Here is an 18,467-nt window from a genome sequence, read left to right on the forward strand (position 1 = left end):
CAGAAACACCGTCATTAGTACTGGTGCCATTCTGCTCTGAAACAATATAATAAACTCCTTTATTGCTTCTCCATGCAAAGTACCCTTATTACGCCCAACAATTTCCTAAACATAAATGAATGTTGCACACAATATGGCCACCTGGCGGGAGACTCTGGCAACTCAGCGTCGCCTTATAAGACATCAAGTTTAAATTTATGGCTCAGTGCAACCAGGAGAGCGGGAAGGTGTGGTGTGTTGCAGCGGCCTCTCCTCTTATTGAGTGAAGCTTACTCTGGTATTTCATCAAATTACTGAGGTGATAAGTGCCTGTTAAACCCTGAAGAACAGCACAATGAAGGCTGCGTACCTGGTGTTCTTGTTAGTGTGGTGTTCTCTCGCTCTGGCATTCGACGAGTAAGTACCTCCAAGAGAAAGTACATTCATGGGTGAAAGTACCTCTCTGGGTGAGTGTTCCTTCGTACTGATGAAGGGCTTTTGATCCAAGGACGCAGACGTATCTTCCCCTTTCTTGGATCTAACCAGATTTCCGCCCATTCCTAATGTCCTATATAGCCCCTATGAATTTAGCGCTTTCTTCCCGATAATAATAACCTAGGTGAAAGTGATGGGTATAAACGTGGTATTAATTTTGTTGTTGATAATAATATTTAAACCTCATTTGATATAGCTGGTAGATTTTTATGTATCAAGAGAAATATGAGAAAGTTGTGGCTAGGCTGCTCGTAATTCATGGCCGCCAGCTTTATATGTTTCGATTTAGCAACATTATATACATCTGCAATGTGCTGCTACCCTATCCTGTATGATGGTTACCCAGTGGGAACAAAAGCAAGTTGTGTTTTACCTGTCATATTCCATCACGCAAGATGAGTTAGTGTTGACATGTGTGGGCCCTGAGCTGGAGACTTCAGTAGCACAGCGAAGATATCGTCAAGTATTCCAGCTACGGCAGCTTCATAGTCTTCGTTCCAGTAGAGCTGGAGTTACTATCACTTGGGAATTACCATTGCTCAGGATGGTCTGTCTCATACACATGAGGGATTTCTATCACAGAACTGGGTAACAGAAGGAAAAAAAAACAGAAGCGTACATCCATACTTACATATAAAACCAGTGCAGATTCGTGTTTTAAACTACATTAATGCTTCAAAATACACACCTGTACTAGCCTAGTGATAACCAGCCTGACCTTCGTAAACTCTACGTCACTCATACTAAGCACCAAACTCTACTTTCACTAAGCAACGTCCACGAAGCTGTGGGCTGACTCAAGCTGGGAGGGATAGGCTGCATTAATAATAATTAACTTATTAAATATGCATTTATATAAATGCAGACACACATAACCAGATGAGTCCACAAATATGTATAATTGCACACACACACACACACACACAGGACCTATTACCGATCAGTGAAGAGGCAGGGCCAGGAGCTGAGTCTCCACCCCTGCAACCACAATTAGGTGAGTACACACACACAATATAACAGGTGATACTCATGTCTAAAAGAAAATACCCAGCGTCTGTCAGCAAATGTTTGACAATTAGTACCTTACAAACACAATAGTGCCCCAGTAAACTTCACACTGTAGTGTCCTAGGATCACCTCACAGTAGTATCCTAGGATCACCTCAGTAGTGTCCTAGGATCACCTCACAGTAGTGTCCTAGGATCACCTCAGTAGTGTCCTAGGATCACCTCACAGTAGTGTCCTAGGATCACCTCAGTAGTGTCCTAGGATCACCTCACAGTAGTGTCCTAGGATCACCTCAGTAGTGTCCTAGGATCACCTCAGTAGTGTCCTAGGATCACCTCACAGTAGTATCCTAGGATCACCTCAGTAGTGTCCTAGGATCACCTCACAGTAGTGTCCTAGGATCACCTCACAGTAGTGTCCTAGGATCACCTCACAGTAGTGTCCTAGGATCACCTCACAGTAGTGTCCTAGGATCACCTCACAGTAGTGTCCTAGGATCACCTCACAGTAGTGTCCTAGGATCACCTCACAGTAGTGTCCTAGGATCACCTCAGTAGTGTCCTAGGATCACCTCACAGTAGTGTCCTAGGATCACCTCACAGTAGTGTCCTAGGATCACCTCACAGTAGTGTCCTAGGATCACCTCACAGTAGTGTCCTAGGATCACCTCACAGTAGTGTCCTAGGATCACCTCACAGTAGTGTCCTAGGATCACCTCACAGTAGTGTCCTAGGATCACCTCACAGTAGTGTCCTAGGATCACCTCACAGTAGTGTCCTAGGATCACCTCACAGTAGTGTCCTAGGATCACCTCACAGTAGTGTCCTAGGATCATCAGTAGTGTCCTAGGATCACCTCACAGTAGTGTCCTAGGATCACCTCACAGTAGTGTCCTAGGATCACCTCACAGTAGTGTCCTAGGATCACCTCACAGTAGTGTCCTAGGATCACCTCACAGTAGTGTCCTAGGATCACCTCACAGTAGTGTCCTAGGATCACCTCACAGTAGTGTCCTAGGATCACCTCACAGTAGTGTCCTAGGATCATCTCACAATAGTGTCCTAGGATCACCTCACAGTAGTGTCCTAGGATCACCTCAGTAGTGTCTTACGATCACCTCACAGTAGTGTCCTAGGATCACCTCACAGTAGTGTCCTAGGATCACCTCACAGTAGTGTCCTAGGATCACCTCACAGTAGTGTCCTAGGATCATCTCACAGTACTAGTCACAGTAGTATCCTAGGATCACCTCACAGTAGTGTCTAGGATCACCTGACAGTAGTGTCCTAGGATCACCTCACAGTAGTGTCCTAGGATCACCTCACAGTAGTGTCCTAGGATCACCTCACAGTAGTGTCCTAGGATCACCTCACAGTAGTGTCCTAGGATCATCTCACAGTAGTGTCCTAGGATCACCTCACAGTAGTGTCCTAGGATCACCTCACAGTAGTGTCCTAGGATCACCTCACAGTAGTGTCCTAGGATCACATAGTAGTATCCTAGGATTGCCACGCACAAGTATCCTATTATATTGTAAGCTTTTATGGTTAATATTCAAGCCATTCAGTTACCCAAAACTTTCTGAACCTTTATTTTTAATAATCATATATGGTGGTGTGGACAGGGCGGCCGAGCGTGAGGCTACGAGGCTGCTAACGGAGTACCAGGAGGAGGCTCAGAAGCAGTACAACAAAGTCTCCCTCGTGTCATGGGCCTACCATACTAATATTACTGAGCACAACAAGAAGATTATGGTGAGTGTGACCGGAGTTTGTTTCTGTCTAGGTGTCTTTGTGAGTTTATTAGTTTTTGTTTGAGATCGTGAATGTTAAGTTGCCCAGCACTCTGCCTGTGGGGTTGAGGTCTTTAAGTTACAGAGGGGCTCTTGATTTAGGGAATTGGATCTGTGCTCCAGTTCCCCGAATTAAGCCTGAATGCCTTCCACTCCCCCCCCCAGGCGCTGTATAATCCTCCGGGTTTAGCGCTTCCCCCTTGATTATAATAATAATAATTTAAGTTATAGATGCCGTATCTCAACCTTTCATCGTTTTTTTATTCCTCATTATTATTGGCACTGATATCTAGCCTTGGTTTCATATAATGAGCTTGCTTGCACAACCACCTCGCGTAACTCCACTTATTCGCAAGCCTTACTTGGTAAGTGTCCTTGCTATCTTCTTATTGGCTCACAAACTCTTCATTCTGTCTTCAGATTCTCACATCACGCTACCCTTGTTCACCCCGAAAGCTCCACCTACGTATTTAGTCCTACCTCCGGGCACATTTTAGTGGCAAATCACTGGACTTTTTCAGGCTATATTTTCTAAGTGCGGTTCCAAGGTGGTGTTGCATACTCGAGGACCCATCCAAGATAAATGTAAAGCATCTTGAATAAATCCATATATACATACATAAGAACATAAGAAAGGAGGAACACTGCAGGAGGCCTGCTGGCCCATACTAGGTAGGTCCTTTACAATTCATCCCACTAACAAAACATTTGCCCTACCCAATTTTCAATGCCACCCAAGAAATAAGCTCTGATGTGAAAGTCCCACTCAAATCCAACCCATCCCACTCATGTACTTATCCAACCTAGATTTGAAACTACCCAAAGTCCCAGCCTCAATAACCCAACTAGGTAGACTGTTCCACTCATCAACTACCCTATTTCCAAACCAATACTTTCCGATGTCCTTTCTAAATCTAAACTTATCTAATTTAAATCCATTACTGCGCGTTCTCTCTTAGAGTGCCTAAAGGCACTCTATCATCCAAGTGCCTATTATTTTTCTGTGTTCTGCTTGTAGTTGCTTTTCTCCTAGATGACAGGCTGTCACTGATCACCTCACCAAGTCTGCCACGGTCACTAATTTCCTTTAACCAGTCTTGTCCAACAGTTCCTTTAATCCCAAATGCTGTACTTTCGACAATAGTGAAGAAAAAAATTACGTTGCAGACCAGGCTTTTGTTGGGACGACGTTTCACTCTATAAAGCTTTAAGCCTTTGTAACGCTCTCCACAAAGCGAAACGTCCCAGCAAAAACGTGTCCTGTAATGTATGTTTTCTTCATTGCAGTTTCTTCCCTTCAGTTTTCGTTGCTGTTCCATTCTCCATCCTCGCATCACCCGCAGACAGCACATGCAGTAGTCGACTGTCGACTATCACTGGTACACTGTTTACGTACGTTTTTATGGGTGCCACGAATGATTTATCTAGCCTGCTCATCCTCGCCTTGATATTAAATTAGATTCTCCGCCTTACTTGACCTCACTAAACTTTAATATACATTTATTGACCTAACTTAATGTGATTTAGCATTATCTATCATGACTTTACTAAGCCTAATATGACCTTACCTAACCTTTCTTCACAGGAGGAGGCTTCGCTGGCCATAACAGAGTTTCAGAAAGAGTGGTACAACAAGGTCAAGAACTATCTCGACAGTGACCTTAGCCCAGAAACATCCAGAGTCATGAAAATGGTCAGTCAAAAAAGTAAACAGTGAGTCATATAGATCATGAAATATTAGTCATCTAATAGTGAATTTTGTGCTAATGGGAGGAGGCGGTAGTTATTTGCTGGTGGAAGGAAGAAAAAGATCCCCTGGGAGGTGCTGTAGACCAGTAATAACCCGCTCAGTAAGTGCAGTACCAGGTCCTATATCGGGGCCGAGGCTACAGCAACAACTTCTTGCTTACCAGTGCTAGATTTAAAGATCCAACATTCTAGGTAATGACCAGTGGACAACGAATCACAACTAGAGCGCCCCGCTGAGTGTCATGTGATGGAGAGTTAATTACTGACTTAGCTTATTATGGTATGCTCTTCACGGGGCAGGATTTTGACGCAGTAAGCGCTGCAGTCTCTGGTAACTTGAACAAGTTAATTTTATTTTTTACTCTAAATGAGTTTATGACTTGGTAGTGGTCCAGAATAGACCAGCACGTCGTCTGATGATTCCTCTAAATTGTGAATTAGTTTTGAATTGTTTCTTTCACTATATTATAGGTTGATTAGTCCTTGTGGCTTAGCGCTTCTTTTTGATTATAATAATAATAATATAGGTTGATTGTGAATCGTTCCTTAAACGATGTTGTAGGTTGGTTGTAAATTATTCTTTTCAACATGTTGTAAGCTAGTTGTGAATTGTTACTTTCACTATGTTTTAGGTTACTTGTGAATTGTTTCTTCCACCATGTAGGTTAGTTGTGGATTGTTCTTTCCAAGATGTAGGTTAGTTGTGAATTGTTTCAGGCAGGTTAATATTTCTTTCCTCTTATCTTTACAGGCTTTTCCAGTGCAGTTGGATCAGGCAGATGCCAAGAATCTAACGAGTATATTAGCTACCATGTCTACCATCTACTCCACTGCCACCGTCTGCCTTACACCCCGGGTGAGTACACTACCTATGGTGAATATTATATTTATCTTCCCGTCGTGGTTGCTGTTACCTACTCTGTACTTCATCACACTTCACAATGTATACAGATCTTACCAACTGACCACTGGTGACAGTGAGGACAGCATTACTAGCAAACATTGTAAAGAGTAGTAAAAATAGTATGCGATACCGACAGGCTGTTGGAAAATGAAAATGTGAGCACTAGAATATTTTGCGGGGAATGCAATACAATTCACTATTCTTAACCCTTTACCGGGTACATTGCATTGCCATTAGTGCGCTGCACTGTTCATTTATATTTAGCCTAATGTATGTTTCGACTGTTGTGGGTGGCTTTCCCTCCTTCTCACAACAGTCTACAAACAATCGGGTGTTTATTGCTAGTTAAACAGGGGCAGTAGGTGTAAGGAGACTTGTCATGAGTCTAGATTCTCCCAGAATTGAACCTGTGTCCTTCGGTTGTAAGCCCGGTCTACTATTATTGAGCTACATGTTACCTTTTCGAAACTTCCTGTGCTTTCAGAAATGTGTCAACCTGGACCCTGATCTTGCTTCTATAATGGCAAGTTCCAGAGACCACGAGAAACTTAACCTTATCTGGGAGAAGTGGAGAACTAATGTGTCAAGAAAGGTACAAGTCTGTTGTTACATGATTGTGTGTGTACCACGTGTATGTTGTATGATTGTGTGTACCATGTGTAAGTTGTATGATTGTGTGTACCATGTGTATGTTGTATGATTGTGTGTGCCATGTGTATGTTGTATGATTGTGTGTACCACGTGTATGTTGTATGATTGTGTGTACCATGTGTATGTTGTATGATTGTGTGTACCACGTGTATGTTGTATGATTGTGTGTACCATGTGTATGTTGTATGATTGTGTGTACCACGTGTATGTTGTATGATTGTGTGTACCATGTGTATGTTGTATGATTGTGTGTACCATGTGTATGTTGTATGATTGTGTGTACCACGTGTATGTTGTATGATTGTGTGTACCATGTGTATGTTGTATGATTGTGTGTACCACGTGTATGTTGTATGATTGTGTGTACCACGTGTATGTTGTATGATTGTGTGTACCATGTGTATGTTGTATGATTGTGTGTACCATGTGTATGTTGTATGATTGTGTGTACCACGTGTATGTTGTATGATTGTGTGTACCATGTGTATGTTGTATGACTGTGTACCATGTGTATGTTGTATAATGGTGTATACCATGTGTGTGTTGTATGACTGCGTGTACCATGTGTATGTTGTATAGTTGTGTACACCATGTGTATGTTGTATAGTTGTGTACACCATGTGTATGTTGTATAGTTGTGTACACCATGTGTATGTTGTATAGTGGTGTGTACCATGTGTGTGTTGTATGACTGCGTGTACCATGTGTATGTTGTATAGTTGTGTACACCATGTGTATGTTGTATAGTGGTGTGTACCATGTGTGTGTTGTATGACTGCGTGTACCATGTGTATGTTGTATAGTTGTGTACACCATGTGTGTTGTATAATAATAATAATAATAATAATAATAATAATAATAATAATAATAAATGTTTCTCTTCAGACCTTGTAACATTTTAAACAGTACTCAAGTCTGTATACATATTTCAGGAGAATAAGGCAGTGAAACATTTTAAAAAGAAAACAAATTAATAAATCAAATACATTAACTAGAAGTTCGTCTAATTGATGTATCTGTGAGGTAGGGACTCGTCTAATTGATGTATCTGTGAGGTAGGGAATCGTCTAATTGATATACCTGTGAGGTAGGGAATCGTTTAATTGATATACCTGTGAGGTAGGAACTCGTCTAATTGATATACCTGTGAGGTAGGGAATCGCTTAATTGATATACCTGTGAGGTAGGAACTCGTCTAATTGATATACCTGTGAGGTAGGGACACGTCTAATTGATATACCTGTGAGGTAGGGACACGTCTAATTGATATACCTGTGAGGTAGGGACACGTCTAATTGATATACCTGTGAGGTAGGGAATCGTTTAATTGATATACCTGTGAGGTAGGAACTCGTCTAATTGATATACCTGTGAGGTAGGGAATCGCTTAATTGATATACCTGTGAGGTAGGAACTCGTCTAATTGATATACCTGTGAGGTAGGGACACGTCTAATTGATATACCTGTGAGGTAGGGACTCGTCTAATTGATATACCTGTGAGGTAGGGACTCGTCTAATTGATATACCTGTGAGGTAGGGACTCGTCTAATTGATATACCTGTGAGGTAGGGACACGTCTAATTGATATACCTGTGAGGTAGGGACACGTCTAATTGATATACCTGTGAGGTAGGGACTCGTCTAATTGATATACATGTGAGGTAGGGACTCGTCTAATTCGTGTGCCTGTGAAGTAATGACTCGTCTAATTGATGTACTTGTTTGTTGCATATGTTGCAAGATTCGGCCTCACTACCTGCAATATATGGAGCTCGTCAACAAGAAGGCAAGACTCAATGGCTACAATGACTACGGTGACGAACTACGTATGAAGGTGAGGCGGCGCTCAGTATTCAAGGTGGGGCTCAGTGCTCAAGGTGGAGCTCAGTGCTCAAGGTGGAGCTCAGTGCTCAAGGTGGGGCTCAGTGCTCAAGGTGGAGCTCAGTGCTCAAGGTGGGGCTCAGTGCTCAAGGTGGGGCTCAGTGCTCAAGGTGTGGCTCAGTGCTCGAGTTGGGTCTCAGTGTTCAAGGTGTGGCTCAGTGCTCAAGGTGGCACTCACTGCTCAAGATTAAGGCACTGGATGAATAACGTAAAAAAAATAATGCTCACTTGCGTGAAATATTCATTTTTATAACCTAACATTTTTTATCCAAATTAGTTTTCTTTAAAAACAATAACACACGCACACATCTGTACATAACTACCATATATACTGGCAGGCCCCGCTTTACAGCGCTGTGCTTTACAACGTTTCGCCAGTGCATCAGTTATCAATTATACCCATTCTTCATTTACAATAATGTAAGGAGCTAAAGATGAAAATATTTTAAGGTAAGTAATATGTGTACTGTATATGCATCTTTTAGGCCCAGCTATATATGCATCTTTTAGGCCCAGCTATATATGCATCTTTTAGGCCCAGCTATATATGCATCTTTTAGGCCCAGCTATATATGCATCTTTTAGGCCCAGCTATAATCCTTTTAGTGTTCAGATCTTTACCTCACAAACAGTTGCTTCACCTATAGATAATTTTGTTATGTGGAGATCATAACTTTACCCACACATAATTACTTAGCAGATAATTACGTACGTAAAGATAATCACCTCACCCACAGATAATTACACCACGTTGATGTAATTACTAGAAGATACACACAGTCACTCTAACTTGCGTGTTCTTCCCTCGTTGCTGTGGTTAGTATGAGACGAAGACATTCGAGGAGGATGTCTCGAAGCTGTACAAGGAGCTGGATCCTCTCTACCGCCTCATACACTCCTACATCAGGAAGAAACTACGGCTTGTCTATCCCCAGGTGAGTCACACTTTATACGATTCCCCCTCCACCCCCATTACTAGACCATTATCAGGTCATGATTCTAGTTTTTGGAAAGGGTTACTCTCGCCTGCAAAACATAGTCAAGAAATCTGATCAAACAGCTGTTATCATTGGGAGAATTTCTTTGAATAGTCGATAGTCTGTAAGTCCAAATAACCAGTGATAGAGTAGTTAATAATTGACTATACAGAAATAACCCGCACATAGAGAGAGAAGCTTACGGCGACTTTTCGGTCCGACTTGGACCATTTACAAAGTCACACTAAGAGGAAAGTGTGGGGGAGCAAGTATATTGGCTCCCTCATTCTTGTGTTAGTGGGACTTTGTAAATGGTCCAAGTCGGACCGAACCGTCGTCGTAAGCTTCTCTTTCTATGTGCGGGTTATTTGTGTATTGTTTCAGTCGCAGTATTGTCTTTTTGTTCTTAATGGTTGACTATTTGACCTCACAGATCGAATCCAGAGGCCTGCTGCCTGCCAGTGTGTTGGGAGATATGTGGGGGAGGTTAGTACCTCTGTGCTGAAACCTTATACAGCGTTGATGATAGGGAGCAAGGATGTATGTGTGTCTGTGCCTGGCTATCTTTATGTATGTGTACTTGTATATGTGTGTTAGCAGGTATGTGAGAGTGAGGCTTGAAAGAACTGTACTAGCAGGTATGCTTGGAGGGTTGGAAGGACAATTCTATCAGGTGTGTATGACTGGTATGGTAATACCAGCAGGTGTGTGTGTGACTGAGATAGTAATACCAGCAGGTGTGTGTGTGGTTGAGATGGTAATACTAGCAGGTGTGTGTGTTTCTGAGATGGTAATACCAGCAGGTGTGTGTGTGGCTGAGATGGTAATACCAGTAGGTGTGTGTGTGTGTGTGGCTGAGATGGTAATACCAGGTGTGTGTGTGTGTGGCTGAGATGGTAATACCAGTAGGTGTGTGTGGGTGGCTGAGATGGTAATACCAATAGGTGTGTGGCTGAAGGGCCAGTAATCACACATTGACCATAAATATGTATGTACGTTTTCATCCGTACTTGTCACTTGTTTGCGCCTGCTGTGTGGTTCTAACAACAGGTACTAAACACTTGCTGTGTGAGTCTATCAAAAGGTACTAAACCTGTGCTACGGGGGTTCTATCAACAGGTTCTGGACTAACATATACCCGCTAGTAACGCCGTACCCCGAGAAGCCAGACTTGGATGTGACGGAGGCCATGAAGGCTCAGAACTACACCGTTACCAGAATGTTTGGTATGGGAGAGGAGTTCTTCACATCCATGGGCCTCAAGGTAGGCACCCAGAGAAAAGGAGGAGAGTGAAGGAGGTACCAGAAGTGGGGGAGAGGCAGGGGAAGAGGAGGAGAGTGAAGGAGGTGCCAGAAGAGGGAGAGAGGCAGAGGAAGACGAGGAGAGGAGTGAAGGAGATACCAGAAGAGGGTGAGAGGCAGGGGAAGACGAGGAGAGGAGTGAAGGAGGTACCAGAAGAGGGTGAGAGGCAGGGGAAGATGAGGAGAGGAGTGAAGGAGGTACCAGAAGAGGGTGAGAGGCAGGGGAAGACGAGGAGAGGAGTGAAGGAGGTACCAGAAGAGGGAGAGAGGCAGAGGAAGACGAAGAGATGAGTGAAGGAGATACCAGAAGAGGGTGAGAGACAGGGGAAGACGAGGAGAGGAGTGAAGGAGATACCAGAAGAGGGAGAGAGGCAGGGGAAGACGAAGGGAGGAGTGAAGGAGGTACCAGAAGAGGGAGAGAGGCAGGGGAAGACGAGGAGAGGAGTGAAGGAGGTACCAGAAGAGGGAGAGAGGTAGGGGAAGGTGAAGGGAGTAGTGAAGGAGGTACCAGAAGAGGGAGAGAGTCAGGGGAAGACGAAGGGAGTAGTGAAGGAGGTACCAGAAGAGGGAGAGAGGCAGGGGAAGACGAAGGGAGTAGTGAAGGAGGTACCAGAAGAGGGAGAGAGGCAGGGGAAGACGAAGGGAGTAGTGAAGGAGGTACCAGAAGAGGGAGAGAGGCAGGGGAAGACGAAGGGAGTAGTGAAGGAGGTACCAGAAGAGGGAGAGAGGCAGGGAAGGGAGGGACGTCCCTCTCAACTTTGTCGTCATTTTCCTTAGGGACAAAAAAACAAAGTTTCTGAAGGTGACTCTTGAAGCACCAGCTGCTGAGTTATTCCTTGTTGCTGAGGCTATTCCTTGTTGCTGAAGTTATTCCTTGTTGCTGAGGTTATTCCTTGTTGCTGAGGTTATTCCTTGTTGCTGAGATTATTCCTTGTTGCTGAGGTTATTCCTTGTTGCTGAGGTTATTCCTTGTTGCTGAGGTTATTCCTTGTTGCTGAGGTTATTCTTTGTTGCTGAGGTTATTCCTTGTTGCTGAGGTTATTCTTTGTTGCTGAGGTTATTCCTTGTTGCTGAGATTATTCCTTGTTGCTGAGGTTATTCCTTGTTGCTGAGGTTATTCTTTGTTGCTGAGGTTATTCCTTGTTGCTGAGGTTATTCTTTGTTGCTGAGGTTATTCCTTGTTGCTGAGATTATTCCTTGTTGCTGAGGTTATTCTTTGTTGCTGAGGTTATTCCTTGTTGCTGAGATTATTCCTTGTTGCTGAGGTTATTCTTTGTTGCTGAGGTTATTCCTTGTTGCTGAGATTATTCCTTGTTGCTGAGGTTATTCCTTGTTGCTGAGGTTATTCTTTGTTGCTGAGGTTATTCCTTGTTGCTGAGGTTATTCTTTGTTGCTGAGGTTATTCCTTGTTGCTGAGATTATTCCTTGTTGCTGAGGTTATTCTTTGTTGCTGAGGTTATTCTTTGTTGCTGAGGTTATTCCTTGTTGCTGAGGTTATTCTTTGTTGCTGAGGTTATTCCTTGTTGCTGAGATTATTCCTTGTTGCTGAGGTTATTCCTTGTTGCTGAGGTTATTCTTTGTTGCTGAGGTTATTCCTTGTTGCTGAGGTTATTCTTTGTTGCTGAGGTTATTCCTTGTTGCTGAGATTATTCCTTGTTGCTGAGGTTATTCCTTGTTGCTGAAGTTATTCCTTGTTGCTGAAGTTATTCCTTGTTGCTGAAGTTATTCCTTGTTGCTGAAGTTATTCCTTGTTGCTGAGGTTATTCCTTGTTGCTGAAGTTATTCCTTGTTGCTGAGGTTATTCCTTGTTGCTGAAGTTATTCCTTGTTGCTGAAGTTATTCCTTGTTGCTGAAGTTATTCCTTGTTGCTGAAGTTATTCCTTGTTGCTGAGGCTATTCCTTGTTGCTGAAGTTATTCCTTGTTGCTGAGGTTATTCCTTGTTGCTGAGGCTATTCCTTGTTGCTGAGATTATTCCTTGTTGCTGAGGCTATTCCTTGTTGCTGAAGTTATTCCTTGTTGCTGAAGTTATTCCTTGTTGCTGAGGCTATTCCTTGTTGCTGAAGTTATTCCTTGTTGCTGAAGTTATTCCTTGTTGCTGAGGTTATTCCTTGTTGCTGAGGTTATTCCTTGTTGCTGAGATTATTCCTTGTTGCTGAGGTTATTCCTTGTTGCTGAGGTTATTCTTTGTTGCTGAGGTTATTCCTTGTTGCTGAGGTTATTCCTTGTTGCTGAGGTTATTCCTTGTTGCTGAGGTTATTCCTTGTTGCTGAGGTTATTCCTTGTTGCTGAGGTTATTCCTTGTTGCTGAGGTTATTCCTTGTTGCTGAGGTTATTCCTTGTTGCTGAAGTTATTCCTTGTTGCTGAGGTTATTCCTTGTTGCTGAGATTATTCCTTGTTGCTGAGATTATTCCTTGTTGCTGAGGTTATTCCTTGTTGCTGAGGTTATTCCTTGTTGCTGAGATTATTCCTTGTTGCTGAGGTTATTCCTTGTTGCTGAGATTATTCCTTGTTGCTGAGGTTATTCCTTGTTGCTGAGATTATTCCTTGTTGCTGAGATTATTCCTTGTTGCTGAGGTTATTCTTTGTTGCTGAGGTTATTCCTTGTTGCTGAGATTATTCCTTGTTGCTGAGGTTATTCTTTGTTGCTGAGGTTATTCCTTGTTGCTGAGATTATTCCTTGTTGCTGAGGTTATTCCTTGTTGCTGAGGTTATTCCTTGTTGCTGAGATTATTCCTTGTTGCTGAGGTTATTCCTTGTTGCTGAGGTTATTCCTTGTTGCTGAGGTTATTCCTTGTTGCTGAGGTTATTCTTTGTTGCTGAGGTTATTCCTTGTTGCTGAGATTATTCCTTGTTGCTGAGGTTATTCTTTGTTGCTGAGGTTATTCTTTGTTGCTGAGGTTATTCCTTGTTGCTGAGATTATTCCTTGTTGCTGAGGTTATTCTTTGTTGCTGAGGTTATTCCTTGTTGCTGAGATTATTCCTTGTTGCTGAGGTTATTCTTTGTTGCTGAGGTTATTCCTTGTTGCTGAGGTTATTCTTTGTTGCTGAGGTTATTCTTTGTTGCTGAGGTTATTCCTTGTTGCTGAGATTATTCCTTGTTGCTGAGGTTATTCTTTGTTGCTGAGGTTATTCCTTGTTGCTGAGGTTATTCTTTGTTGCTGAGGTTATTCTTTGTTGCTGAGGTTATTCCTTGTTGCTGAGATTATTCCTTGTTGCTGAGGTTATTCTTTGTTGCTGAGGTTATTCCTTGTTGCTGAGATTATTCCTTGTTGCTGAGGTTATTCTTTGTTGCTGAGGTTATTCCTTGTTGCTGAGATTATTCCTTGTTGCTGAGGTTATTCTTTGTTGCTGAGGTTATTCTTTGTTGCTGAGGTTATTCCTTGTTGCTGAGGTTATTCTTTGTTGCTGAGGTTATTCCTTGTTGCTGAGATTATTCCTTGTTGCTGAGGTTATTCTTTGTTGCTGAGGTTATTCCTTGTTGCTGAGGTTATTCTTTGTTGCTGAGGTTATTCTTTGTTGCTGAGGTTATTCCTTGTTGCTGAGATTATTCCTTGTTGCTGAGGTTATTCTTTGTTGCTGAGGTTATTTCTTGTTGCTGAGGTTATTCTTTGTTGCTGAGGTTATTCTTTGTTGCTGAGGTTATTCCTTGTTGCTGAGATTATTCCTTGTTGCTGAGGTTATTCTTTGTTGCTGAGGTTATTCCTTGTTGCTGAGATTATTCCTTGTTGCTGAGGTTATTCTTTGTTGCTGAGGTTATTCCTTGTTGCTGAGATTATTCCTTGTTGCTGAGGTTATTCTTTGTTGCTGAGGTTATTCCTTGTTGCTGAGATTATTCCTTGTTGCTGAGGTTATTCTTTGTTGCTGAGGTTATTCCTTGTTGCTGAGATTATTCCTTGTTGCTGAGGTTATTCCTTGTTGCTGAGGTTATTCTTTGTTGCTGAGGTTATTCCTTGTTGCTGAGATTATTCCTTGTTGCTGAGGTTATTCTTTGTTGCTGAGGTTATTCCTTGTTGCTGAGGTTATTCCTTGTTGCTGAGATTATTCCTTGTTGCTGAGGTTATTCCTTGTTGCTGAGGTTATTCCTTGTTGCTGAGGTTATTCCTTGTTGCTGAGATTATTCCTTGTTGCTGAGGTTATTCCTTGTTGCTGAGGTTATTCCTTGTTGCTGAGGTTATTCCTTGTTGCTGAGGTTATTCCTTGTTGCTGAGGTTATTCCTTGTTGCTGAGGTTTCTAACTACCTCGCCATGGCTTCCTGATGAATGGATGAGTAAGACACTTGTGTATCTTCGAAATGTTTCGTCTGCTAGCCCCTCAAGGAAGGTTCCTTGACGCTGGTGAAGGGTTCTTGATCTAGGGAATTGGATCTGCTCTAGTTCCCTGAATTAAGCCTGAATACCTTCCACATCCCCACCCACAGGCGCTGTATAATTCTACGGGTTGAGCGCTTCCCTTTTGATTATAATAGTAATAATTCGTCTGCCCTGCAAACTTCTTCAGTCGAATGCAGAGCTTACTAAAACAGTGGAGGCAGCAAAAGCAGTGAAGAGGTAAATATGAGGTGGTCAGTCCTTCAGCCTTGAAAAGTGATCATATCTTACTCATCCAGTCATCTTGGTGAATATTGAACTTATCACTGTCACCAAATTCCTCCTACTGGAAGTCTCACTGTCACCAAATTCCTCCTACTGGAAGTCTCACTGTCACCAAATTCCTCCTACTGGAAGTCTCACTGTCACCAAATTCCTCCTACTGGAAGTCTCACTGTCACCAAATTCCTCCTACTGGAAGTCTCACTGCCACCAAATTCCTCCTACTGGAAGTCTCACTGTCACCAAATTCCTCCTACTGGAAGTCTCACTGTCACCAAATTCCTCCTACTGGAAGTCTCACTGTCACCAAATTCCTCCTACTGGAAGTCTCACTGTCACCAAATTCCTCCTACTGGAAGTCTCACTGCCACCAAATTCCTCCTACTGGAAGTCTCACTGTCACCAAATTCCTCCTACTGGAAGTCTCACTGTCACCAAATTCCTCCTACTGGAAGTCTCAGTGTCACTAAATTCCTCCTACTGGAAGTCTCACTGACTCTTAATTCCTCTTGCTGCAGGCACTGGGGGAGTCCTTCTGGACGCTCTCGATGCTGGAGCGTCCCAAGGACGGTCGCAGCGTCACCTGTCATCCCACCGCCTGGGATTTTATGGACGGCAGAGACTACAGGTACACACACTTTCCATTGCTCTTTGAAAGGGCTCTTGATCCAAGGAAGACCAGGTAAATCTTTCCCTTCCTCGGAGCAGAGATTGCCTGCCATTTTCCCAGGCGCTGTGTGACCCTTAAGATCTTAGCACTCTCATTTGTCTTTGAAGTCACTTTACAGCTCTCAGTCTGTCAGAGTCACCCTAAAGCTCTCAGCTTAATATAAAGCTTATGCCTTAGATAAATTCATATTAAATAATGATTTGCTGGATACAGTTTTAGGTCAAACGAGAAAATTAAAAAAAAAATAGAAGAGACAGACGGGAACTGGCAGATAGTATATACATATAAATCATATCATGTTGATCATATGCACTGTATGGAGAGACTAACGTGATCACATATTATATATACACCGAAAGGTGTATGTTTCTCGGTGTATATGCACTGTAGAGTTTAATCCCTTGTTTAGAGGGTTAAAGTATTCTTGACTAGGTGGCATGCAGCCTTAATAACCCTCGTGTAGCCTTGGATTACTACTGCCACATGCCAACACTGACAACCTGGTCCCTCTTATAGGATCAAAATGTGTGCCGAAATAAACTTTGACGACCTGGCCACTATCCACCACGAACTGGGCCACATCCAGTACGACATGCAGTATGCTCACCAGCCCTTCACCTACAGGTACGTAGGTACTCTTTTCTTCTTTGGCTCATACCTGATTACCTGTTATTCTCCCATGAGACTCACAGTGACGGTGAGCACTCTTGCACTCTCCAGGGACGGGGCCAACGATGGCTTCCACGAAGCTATAGGAGAACTCATGAGTCTGTCGATGTCCACTCCCTCACACCTGGTTAAAGTCGGTCTACTGGAGGACGCCACGGAGGACAGAGGTGAGGCAGTCTCCAGGAAGAGTTGTAGTCGTAGTAGCAATAGCAGTAGTAGTAATAATAGCAGTAGTAATAGTATACTAGTAGTAGTATAATACTCTAAGTAATAATAGTATAATGCTAGTAGCAATAGCAGTAGTAGTACGATAGTATAGTAGTAGTAATAAAAACAGTAGTAGTATACTTACTACTGCTGTTATTACTAATAATAACAGTAGTAATGATATACTTAGTAATAGTATACTGTAGTAGTAATAGTATACTGTAGTAGTAGTAGTAGTATACTGTAGTAGTAATAGTATACTGTAGTAGTAATAGTATACTGTAGTAGTAATAGTATACTGTAGTAGTATACTGTAGTAGTAATAGTATACTGTAGTAGTAATAGTATACTGTAGTAGTAATAGTATACTGTAGTAGTAGTAGTATACTGTAGTAGTAATAGTATACTGTAGTAGTAATAGTATACTGTAGTAGTAATAGTATACTGTAGTAGTAATAGTATACTGTAGTAGTAATAGTATACTGTAGTAGTAATAGTATACTGTAGTAGTAATAGTATACTGTAGTAGTAATAATATTGCTTTTGGTTTTTGTTAAAGCTGTTAATTCTTCAACAGATTCTATAAATGATATTCTTCGAATTTCTGAAATATATAAAATAAGGGTTTTTGATAATGGTCCAGGACGGACCGAAACGTCTTTATGATAATCCAGAACAGACAGAAACATCTTAATAATGGTCCTGTCTGTGAGTTTGTTGTGAAGGGGTAACCTAAAATTTTTTGGGGAGATTTCAGGTGTTAGAAATTCCTAAATTAGAAATTGTTTTATATAATATAAATCAGAAGTCTTTAATTTCATAAAAAAATTGAAGTGTTTCATTTCGTTATTCATTTTTCCTTGTTTTTTTTTTCTTAGTGTGGGAAATAATTTTTCTTTGTCTAAGGCATTTATAATATTTTGGAAATGTACAAGTTCCAACAGAAGAATTCTGGAATACTGGAATCTGTGTTCAAAGTTTTCAGGAATATTTACCTCTAGAATCAGAAAATTTTGGAAATACTGAAAGTTGTGGTTAGGACTTTTTTAACACCATTTCAGGGATATATATATATATATATATATATATATATATATATATATATATATATATATATATATATATATATATATATATATATATATATATATATATATATATATATATATATATATATATATATATATATATATATATATATATATATTTCAACAAGTCGGCCGTCTCCCACCGAGGCAGGGTGACCCAAAAAAGAAAGAAAATCCCCAAAAAGAAAATACTTTCATCATCATTCAACACTTTCACCACACTCACACATTATCACTGCTTTTGCAGAGGTGCTCAGAATACAACAGTTTAGAAGCATATACGTATAAAGATACACAACATATCCCTCCAAACTGCCAATATCCCAAACCCCTCCTTTAAAGGGCAGGCATTGTACTTCACATTTCCAGGACTCATGTCCGACTATATGAAAATAACCGGTTTCCCTGAATCCCTTCACTAAATATTACCCTGCTCACACTCCAACAGATCGTCAGGTCACAAGTATCATTCGTCTCCATTCACTCCTATCTAACACGCTC

At 41.8% G+C, this 18,467-nt stretch overlaps 1 protein-coding gene across 2 annotated transcripts in view; it reads left to right on the forward strand.

Annotated features, from left to right (window-relative positions):
• Positions 1–209: 209 nt before the first annotated feature.
• LOC128692655 (angiotensin-converting enzyme 2) overlaps positions 210–18,467 on the forward strand; it is a 25,900-nt gene continuing 7,642 nt past the window's right edge. The window contains exons 1-12 of one of the 2 annotated variants that reach the window (XM_053781911.2): positions 210–396; positions 3,107–3,236; positions 4,860–4,967; positions 5,775–5,879; positions 6,412–6,519; positions 8,322–8,414; positions 9,283–9,396; positions 9,872–9,924; positions 10,558–10,702; positions 15,851–15,960; positions 16,519–16,626; positions 16,723–16,838. In XM_053781911.2, coding sequence (XP_053637886.2) covers positions 335–396; positions 3,107–3,236; positions 4,860–4,967; positions 5,775–5,879; positions 6,412–6,519; positions 8,322–8,414; positions 9,283–9,396; positions 9,872–9,924; positions 10,558–10,702; positions 15,851–15,960; positions 16,519–16,626; positions 16,723–16,838 — 1,252 coding nt within the window. In that variant the 5' untranslated portion in view covers positions 210–334. The remainder of the gene's footprint in view (positions 397–3,106; positions 3,237–4,859; positions 4,968–5,774; positions 5,880–6,411; positions 6,520–8,321; positions 8,415–9,282; positions 9,397–9,871; positions 9,925–10,557; positions 10,703–15,850; positions 15,961–16,518; positions 16,627–16,722; positions 16,839–18,467) is intronic. The other variant, XM_053781912.2, reaches the window with a different exon arrangement.

The sequence above is a fragment of the Cherax quadricarinatus genome, chromosome 30, assembly GCF_038502225.1.
Source record: "Cherax quadricarinatus isolate ZL_2023a chromosome 30, ASM3850222v1, whole genome shotgun sequence".
NCBI lineage: Eukaryota > Metazoa > Arthropoda > Malacostraca > Decapoda > Parastacidae > Cherax > Cherax quadricarinatus.